Source organism: Sinocyclocheilus rhinocerous, unplaced genomic scaffold, assembly GCF_001515625.1.
Source record: "Sinocyclocheilus rhinocerous isolate Xijiao unplaced genomic scaffold, SAMN03320098_v1.1 scaffold113, whole genome shotgun sequence".
Taxonomy (NCBI): Eukaryota; Metazoa; Chordata; class Actinopteri; order Cypriniformes; family Cyprinidae; genus Sinocyclocheilus; species Sinocyclocheilus rhinocerous.
This window is the reverse complement of record NW_015646846.1, coordinates 699,441-709,257: the sequence shown is the minus strand read 5'-3', so window position 1 is coordinate 709,257 and position 9,817 is coordinate 699,441. Positions and strand designations below refer to the sequence as shown.

The following is a 9,817-nucleotide window of genomic DNA, read 5'->3' as shown; positions in this document are numbered from 1 at the left end:
TTCCGGCATCAATTCTAGTAGGGTAAAACGTAATTACACTTTCGAAATGGTCTGTTTTGCCCTGCCATCATTAGCTGAAGCTGTGTGTGAACAAGAAGCGGCTGCAGAGTGTGAGCTGCTCCGTCTCTCACGCAGCCAGAGAGAGATTCTCCGGTGTTCCGCAACAACGCTTAGCTGTCCGCAGATGCTCCTGCCTATAAATCGGCCTAATTTGCAGCACAATCGGCCGATGCCGATTAATTTAAAAATGCCCAAAATTGGCCGACCTCTAATTTCAAATGCATAAATAATTTTATAAGATTACTGTTTTAAATATTTTTGAACACAAGTTTAAAATGTTGGGAAAAATGCAATACTTTTAAATATGAAACCAAACCACCAGTAGATGACGGTAAAGGACTGTTTTAATGAGCGAGTCATTAGTGTGTTGCTCGGAGACACAAAACAGTTCTGCTGTGGCTTTAATTGAAACTTCGTCAGCGAACTTGAGCAAAAACAGTCAATATTGTATTACAAATTGCGAACTTTGTGTCTGTTTACCTCACAATGAAGAACTTCCATGCCGACGACATGTTTACATGCGGATGTGAGCGTAAGTGTGCCGTCAAAACAGACCGGCTGTGAGATGAGGTGTGTTGGATTTGAAGCAGCACGCGCGCAGACCGATCAAACATCAAAGTACCGCAAGAGCGATTCGAACGCATGCGGAGCCATCTGCTCTCTGTAGCTCTCGCAGTGCTTTGATGTTATACAGCGATCGGTCTGCTCAGTGCTGCTTCAAGTCGAACCGAGAAAGGGACTTTGGTCGAACACACTCTGGTCTACGAGCTTGGAATCTCTCTCTCTCTCTCTGCCCAGAACCAACCCCCCCCCCAAAAAAACTCTTCGGATTCACATAAATTACATAAATTATATATTTTGATTCAAAACGGCAAATTTCACCGAAAAGCAACTAGTTTGCAATAAATACTAATCTCTTTGGATCTAGACGATTCACATAAATTATATATTTTGATTCAAAACGGCAAATTTCACCGAAAAGCAACTAGTTTGCAGGTATGATTATAAATACTACTAAAAACATATGTAAAGCACATATACATTACAGTAAACTTATTTAAAAAATACAAAACAAAAGTATTTAAATAAAAAGATTTTGGGTGGGAAATATGCTTTATTATCATGAAAATAAAGGGGGGAAATATCAATGATGCTAAAAGGCATATTTCTCTTAACGTCTTTAAGCAATTTTTTTTTCTTTAGTTTTTGAGGCTAAATGCGACCCAGTAAATTGGTCCTATTTGCAATACTGTAATTTCCAGAACTACACCAGAATAGGGATCTTGCTGTAAATCACACCATTGTTGATTCAGCAAATTATTCCATGAGGCAGGGTGTATTACCACTCTATAGCAGATGGATAATTTAATGCATAAATGATTTTGAATAATGCATTACACAATAAATGTGAGTTACGTGTTTGCTCTGACAGTTTGACAAGATGAGTGTTTGAGAGTTTGAGATCACAAAAAGGTAACAGCAGTTTGAGTTGCATAAGTACACTTACAAATTTCTGTACTTGACGTAAAACTCCTCCATCTCCTCCATCTCTTCAGGTGGTTCGTCAGGGGATGTCTACATGAAAAAGGTTTCTTTTTAGGCAGATGTTTCTTGCACCCCAGTGTAACGTGTATTCAGTATTCTGGACTTTTTGTATCATGGTGTAAATCAAAGCCATATAATGGCCATATAATAAATATTGTTGCTTAATTTTATTTAACTGGATACAGTAATCCATTATTTATAAGTCTAACATGTAATCTGAACCGTTACCTCTTTCTTGACCGTTCGCGCTGAGAGTATTTTCTCAATGATATTGGCCTCATCTTCAGGGGGTTCCTGTGAAGAAAGAAGGTGGGAATTATTCCAGTGTGTGTTTGCTCCGCCCCTCCAGAAGTAGGGCAGGTCTGTGGTGTGGCATAATGGCTGATGTTACCACGGTTACCTCAGCCTGCCAGGCGAGGGTAGAGGAAGACATGGCAGCAATTCGGCCCGAGCCCAACACGGCGATGGTCTCCCCATCATCATCCACGACCTTGAAATCAAGATCTTCGTTATACTTCCGTCGCTTCACTTGACGCCCTGATCGCCTCTTCTGCACAGACAGAGAAAGAAAGAAAGAAAGAAAAGTATTTACACAATGTAAAATTATTAATAAAACAATTGCCAAAAATATTGAAATAAATTAACAACAACAGCAAAAAATCCATTCCCCATTAAAGGAATTATGGGGAAAATGTGTTTATGAAAATAATGCTATAACTTTGTGTGTATATATATATATATATATATATATATATATATATTCACACGCATTTATCAGATTGGCAGTTGCCTTTAGCTGAGCCTTTTTACCGATTATCTCCATTGTTCAAAGCATTCGGCACAATCATCTGTGAGTGACGTCACTTCCAAATGCAAACACGCCCGATAGTATAGTCCCGCCCCTGACACTGATTGACAGCTTTCCTTGTAAGGCATCGGAAATTCAAATGCTAAATGAACTGTGATTTCATTTGAGTTTTGGCAGGTTACATGCACAACGCAGAGCAGACGTGGTAATTAATATTGCTATTTAAATATGACAGGTTCATAACTCGTAAGACATGGGAAATACAGTTGCAAATGGACTTTGCTTTTCCATTTGAAATTTGGCAGTCACTGTGCATTCGCTAAAGTGCAAATGCAAACAGTAATGCAAGATTTGCAATTGCGTTTGGATTATGTCACTATCTATGCGTCCACATATGGAAAATGCAATTGAAAATACCATTTGCAATTCCTTTTGGAAATAGTCCGGAATATCCTTCCATAGTAAAGTTTACTTTTAACAATTTCAAATTATTAAACTTTAAGTGAGTGCAAATATAAACTAAACATAAAAATAGCAAGAAAATGACATTAAAATTAAATATACAATATTCAACCAAAAAAAACCAAAAAAAAACACACAAACAGCGGCTGATAACTGATATGGAAGCAATATTGTGCATTCCTTTTTAAGATTTTGTATTTGCGTAAATACACAGCATGATCCATAATTATTCTGCTCAGGAGAAATCCATATGCCAGATGTATATCGGTTCTGGAGAACTTACAGTGTTATCCATAGGGTCGATGCTTTCCTCACCGCCAGTGGCGAGCGTGCTGAGAGAGGTTGTGTCATCACTCTCCACCATCTCAAGTACAGCATCACTTTTCCTCTTTCCCTTCTTCTTCTTCTCCGGAGGCATGGCACCCTGCTCTCTGCATAACACAGCGGCAAAACACTCATTTATTTAAACACTTAAAATTCATCTTACCTCCACAGCTTTGCACAGGTTGACAGATCTTGGCGCAAACCAACCAAGGACTTGTTTGACTGACAAATATCAGGCCATATAATGGTACAAAGCCGACATCTGCTGTGCAGACGTTTACTGGTTTATAAGTGGACAAGTAGCACAACAGTTTTGCTGGAGTGCAGAACTTTTGAATAAAATTGCATTTCAATGCTTTACTTTGGGAAAAACAAGTGGTGAGAGGGAACCACAAAGTGGATAAAATTAGTTTAAAAAGGGAATGTATCCAATCACAAAAGATGATTGGCAGAAACTGTTCGTAAGGCCATTTTTAAGTGCCATCATTGTGGCAATGGATTAATGCAACCCTGGAGAAAATTACATATTTGAGTACCTTATGAATTAATGTATAAAATGTATCTTTACTTCTCCAAATATGATAGTAAACTAGCTAAAAGATCAAACAGCCCTACACATGGTTGCAGGTTTCATTTTTGACCTTGCTTTCAAATTGGAAATCCATAAGTACCTACATTCACCTTGTAACGCCCACAATCCCTGTATCACATTTCACCCAATCAAGATATGAAAAGGTCTGTGATTGAGCTGAGCAAGAACAGTGCTGAGACAATACATGCAAAATTGTCACATGCAAAGGATGCAATTTACTGAAATGAGACTGTTTTGTCAGTTGACATTTGTTAGTCAGTGATTAAAATGATTTTTGCTCTCTTTAAGTCATCTCTTAGTAAACTAGGTTCCAAGTGTGCTAAATATACCTGTCATTATGGTCTTGCCATAAAGCACACATACAGTAGCACAACACTGTTAGACCAAAAATACTGAGTGAATATTTTTTTAAAGAAATTATTCAGCAAGGACACATTAAATTGATCAAAACTGACATTGAATTATATTTTTTTAAAGTTCATATTCATCAAAGAAAGCATGGTTCCCAAAAATATTAAGTAACCGTTTTCAACATTGATAATAATAAGAAATGTTTCTTGAGCAGCCAATCAGTATATTAGAATGATTTCTGAAGGATCATGTGACACTGAAGACTGGAGTAATGATGAAAATTCAGCTTTGCATCACAGGAATAAATTACATTTTAAGTTATTTTAAATTGTAATAATATTTCACAAGATTACTGTTTTTCTGTATTTTTGATCAAATAAGTGCAGCCTTGGTAAGCATAACAGACATCATTCAAAAACACTAGCGGTAGTGTTTGAACATTTAAAGGAAAATTCTGTAATTTTCTACCAACTCACTTTGGCTTCCTCCCTCTTTTGGAGGGCGGATGTGTTGCAGTGTTCTTGGCCTGTGTTTTCACTTTCACATCTTGACCTTTCTTGACTTTTTTGACTTCTTTTTGGGCTTTTGGCTCCCTCTTCTTATGATCCTTTTGTTCCTTCGCTACCTTTGACTTTCTCGGAAGAAGCTCCTTCGCTTCCTTTTGCTCCCTTCTCTTTGGTTTAGCGTTGCTCTCTTCATTTTTGTGCCACTCTGACTCTTTCTTGTCTTTTTTCCTTCGTTTCTTCTTCACCCTGGCCCCCCCCCCTCCATCATCCTCCTCGCTGTTGATTGATAAAGGGCGGAGACTGTGACTGCTGGCCGCAGACCCTGCCTCCCGTAACCCAGAGTGCTTTGGGTGAGCCATGCAGTGATTGGGCGGCCCTCCGATGATCCGTAACTGTTCTTTGCCCAAGTATATATATATATATATATATACACATACACGCATACATGCATACATACATACATACATACATACACACATACACACTATATATATTATTTATTTTATATTAATTATATTATATTATAAATATTATATATTTATAAAGCTTAAAATGGACTTTAAGAAAAGGGAGAGAGATCTGAGTCCACTTTCAAGGCCAAGGACAGTGTGAACGCAAAATTAACTGGGTTCTTTTTCACTCAGTTAACTTTGTAATCCATTTACAGCTCTTTTAAAAAGCACTCAAGTTTTTTAATGCCCTAAGCAGGGCAATGCATGTAATACAGCATACAGGCAATGTTATGGCACAAAGTGAATGAGCTTTATTATGAATTCAATCCTTGTTCATGCTCACTTCATCTGATACCTTATTTACGTGTGCCCATTCATAAATACATAAAGACATGGAAAAATCTCTTCAGCATAGTGAAACCTTAAGACGACCAAACAATGAGACATTAAAGAGCAGATTAAATACAAATGTTCTCCTCCTTCTAAAGGAAAACAGATGAATGAAGTAAACTGAATTCAGTGCCGTATGTGGGCTGTGTTTCTGGTACACATCAGCTTTATACCTCTTATTCCGCAAAGCACGTTTATTTTTAACTGCACCTAGCGTTGCAGTGCACATGTGGAACAGCGTACGCATGTGCAGACAGATACACACACACACACACACACACACACACACACTCACTCACATGCTCCCCAACAGAGCATGCAACTGCAGGCAGGTATGGGGATAATGTCAATGAATCACATGCTTTCCAAAGCAAGCGGGCTGGAATCAGGGCCGTCGTCATGGCAACAGGCTCAGGACCAAGCTGTGGGAAGCGGGAACGTAAACACACAGTCTCCGTGGTAACCCTTTCCTTTCTGGGGTCTAAAAAGCATCAACCTCATTGTTCTTGAACATAATATTAGTGATATCTGCATGGGTAAAAACACTACTTTTTGTAATTAACTTCACTGTACAGAAACAGGAAGAGTAAATGACAACTTCCTGCAACTGCCCTATTCACTTTTGCCCTTACGTTGACCTTTTTTTACCCGAATGCTCTCTCTATGCATCACGTGCATCTGCAAGCAAACCCATGCGTTTAAGTGTATGGAAGCGTGCATACACATAAGCATGCGCAAACACTGCAGACTATTCCCGTGCCGTGCTGCAGTATGCATGCTTGCCAGGCAAATCTGCCAACCACAAGCGCACACACATACACGCGTTGCAATCAAATTCCCTATGAATCAATACCAACTCCCAACTCCCAAACGCGACAGCTGCAGTTCAGTCAATGCCAGCTCCAAATCCGAACACACCTTGCTCAAACGTGTTTTATAAAACATGCACACACATCGCTCCTGCTAACATGCATCCTCCTCTCCATCAAATGCACGACAGCGGTCACGCTAACCGCAATAACAAAAAGCATAATAATGAAAGAATTAATTGTTTTGGTCCTTTAACTGCTCTGTGCTACTGTAAACCTCCCTAAACAAAGTCCATATCGTTTTGCTCATGGTTTCAGACAAAAAACTGAAAATGAATTGCATACTTGGATGGTCAAAGGCAGATGCGAAGGACACCGTCTATTCAATGAAAACAAAAAGATGTGTTCTTGTGTTCAAAACACCTATACAGAGAAAAACAAAAGGCAGAGGTCTCAAGAAAAGTTGGACTATTTTTAACCTGACAAGTCATCTACAACTTGTGGTGCTCATGGCAGGATGCTCAGAAAAACAGCAAACAAACGACGCAACACAATGGCCATGGATGTCCATCTGTATGTGTCTTTAAAAAACTAAAAAGACAAGAGTTTTACAGTGTAAACTAACAGCACACTATAAAATACTAAATAACGGCACACTAACTTACAAAAAAAGGGTCAAACAAGGGTGAAAAAAAGTCCTATTAGTTGACTAGTCATTTGTTGGATGACTAGATGACTACAGTCGACCACTGCATTTACATTTATTATTTTAGCAATCATTTTGGTCCAATGAATACAACAAAGTGCTTCATGATAAGGAGGCAATAACATGAGAAGTGATAAAAATACAAAGTTTCAAATGTTATTTAGGAGTACTGGCTAGAACAGGGAGGGAAATAAGAAACAGTGAAAGCATTGAGTTTTTTTTAAAGTGGTAACATTAACAGGATTCAGTCAAGAGCTTTTTTGTGATCCATCTTTATTATACATTAGCATTGAATTAATAGCATCTTCATGAGGTGCAACCTGGGATGCTTTTAAACAAAATAAAAAGGAGTTCACATATATGATGGACACTTAACTGCTTTTCTTTAACTATCCACTCCAACTCATCCATTATAAATACATTTACTTTTTTACACTACCGTTCAAAAGTTTGGGGTTTGTAAGATTTAGTTTTTTTGAAAGAAGTCTCATATGCTCGTCAAGGCTGTATTTACTTGATCAAAAATATATTAAAAACTATGAAATATTATTACAATTCAAAATAAGCATTTTCTATTTTAATATATTTATTACTGTTTTTCTGTATTTTTGATCAAATAAGTGCAGCCTTGGTAAGCATAACAGACATCATTCAAAAACACTAGCGGTAGTGTTTGAACATTTAAAGGAAAATTCTGTAATTTTCTACCAACTCACTTTGGCTTCCTCCCTCTTTTGGAGGGCGGATGTGTTGCAGTGTTCTTGGCCTGTGTTTTCACTTTCACATCTTGACCTTTCTTGACTTTTTTGACCTCTTTTTGGGCTTTTGGCTCCCTCTTCTTATGATCCTTTTGTTCCTTCGCTACCTTTGACTTTCTCGGAAGAAGCTCCTTCGCTTCCTTTTGCTCCCTTCTCTTTGGTTTAGCGTTGCTCTCTTCATTTTTGTGCCACTCTGACTCTTTCTTGTCTTTTTTCCTTCGTTTCTTCTTCACCCTGGCCCCCCCCCTCCATCATCCTCCTCGCTGTTGATTGATAAAGGGCGGAGACTGTGACTGCTGGCCGCAGACCCTGCCTCCCGTAACCCAGAGTGCTTTGGGTGAGCCATGCAGTGATTGGGCGGCCCTCCGATGATCCGTAACTGTTCTTTGCCCAAGAGGCCGATGGGAAATGTAGTTTGTGCGTTTTGGTCAGAGGCATTCGAGGCAGCAGCGGATGGAGTGTGCTTTAGTACATGGGAGGCAGACATCTGGAAAAACAAAAGAGTTTGATTAAAATTTGTTCCTCTAATTAAACACTATTCGTCTTGTTTAAAACAGACAGATCTCAGATCTGACTAGTTAAGACATCATTCAACTAGTTAATTCATCATTCAATTCAAAGTTAAACTAACCCAAACTACTGGAACTTTATAAAACAGACATTTACATTCTAAACTGTGTAGAGTAACTAATCTAGCTCAGATTTGACCAGTTATATCCGTCATGAGTTTCCAGTTTGCTGGTTATCAAAAGAAATGATGTTTTGGGCACTTTCATGCTGGCTTTGGCTGGATTAAACTGTCATAGTATTATTATTATTATGTTACAATTTACATATATTATCAGTCTTCAGTGTCACATGATCTTTCAGAAATCATTATAATATGCTGATTTGCTGCACAAGAAATATTTCTTTGATATTTTCAGGGAAACCATGATAGAATTCTTTGTTCAAAAACAAATCTTACTGACCCCAAACTTTGAACGGTAGTGCACATCCATTAATAAAATAGTTTTACTTAGTTTTATAAATAAATTCATATATAGGCAAGCCTCCTTTGACTTGTTAATCACTTTATCAACCTGCAGTGATCTCAAATTGCTCAAAATCAAATAACAGTTTAAGCTGGTGTGAATCCCTGCTGGTTCTTCAGAAAGGCCTGACAATGAAGCTCTCAGGGTGCTTAGGAAGTGCTCTTTGAATCACTGGTCTTGTGGCGCAGGAATGAATAACTAAATTGGCCTAGTTTGATTTTGACACCACCAAAATTCAAATCCAAATGCAGATCAGATCATTTGAATGACAGTGACACGAAACAACCAGAAGAGCGTCTGAGTGTGAAAGCACTTATTTGGCCTTTCTTAACTTTTAATGTCTCATTCTTTTTAAGTAATCAATAATCTGCTGGTGTCTCCAACGTGCTTCTCTCTCAAAAGCGGACCACAAAAAGGTGGTCACACTGTTGAAGCAACAAACACATGAATCCCAATGTAAGAGAAAGGTTTATCCCATCCAAGTTTACTGCTCCATTGCTGCACTGACTACTGACACACAACCATTCTTCACTTCAAGAAATCCCAGTGCAGAGTCTAGATCCACTGCGCCTGACAGCAGACCAAAAGCCTCCCTGATCCGGCTGACAATCCGACAGATTCACAGCAGTGTCCTCAAGTGGTTTTGCACAAAGGTGAGAAATGCTGTACATTTCTTGAAACCAGGGAAGACTTACTACAACACACCACGTCTAACATTGACATTTATTTACTGTACAGCAATAGTGATCGAGGAGGAAGCACGAGAGACAGAAGGAGTTTGAGTGATGCTGACATTGATTTATGTTCAGTCTAATGGCGCTTTTCCACTGCATGGTACGGCACGGTACGGCTCGGTACGGTTCACTTTTGGGGGGTTTTCCACTGGGTACAGTACCTGGTACCTGGTACTTTTTTTAGTACCACTTCGGTTGGGGTTCCAAGTGAACCGTACCGTTATCAAAACGTGACGTGTAAACTCTGCTGATCACGGATTGGCCGGAGAGAATCGTCACTACCTGC

At 38.8% G+C, this 9,817-nt stretch overlaps 1 protein-coding gene across 2 annotated transcripts in view; it reads right to left on the bottom strand.

Moving 5' to 3' along the window:
• The window catches only part of LOC107708125 (chromodomain-helicase-DNA-binding protein 6-like), a 43,912-nt gene that overhangs the window by 27,571 nt on the left and 6,524 nt on the right, over window positions 1-9,817 (bottom strand). The window contains exons 3-9 of one of the 2 annotated variants that reach the window (XM_016512275.1): window positions 8,087-8,250; window positions 7,377-7,388; window positions 4,619-4,957; window positions 3,159-3,306; window positions 2,006-2,155; window positions 1,834-1,899; window positions 1,568-1,635 (exon numbers count right to left, since the gene is read on the bottom strand). In XM_016512275.1, coding sequence (XP_016367761.1) covers window positions 1,568-1,635; window positions 1,834-1,899; window positions 2,006-2,155; window positions 3,159-3,306; window positions 4,619-4,957; window positions 7,377-7,388; window positions 8,087-8,250 — 947 coding nt within the window. Of the gene's footprint in view, window positions 1-1,567; window positions 1,636-1,833; window positions 1,900-2,005; window positions 2,156-3,158; window positions 3,307-4,618; window positions 5,052-7,376; window positions 7,389-8,086; window positions 8,251-9,817 lie in introns of those variants that run through there. The other variant, XM_016512274.1, reaches the window with a different exon arrangement.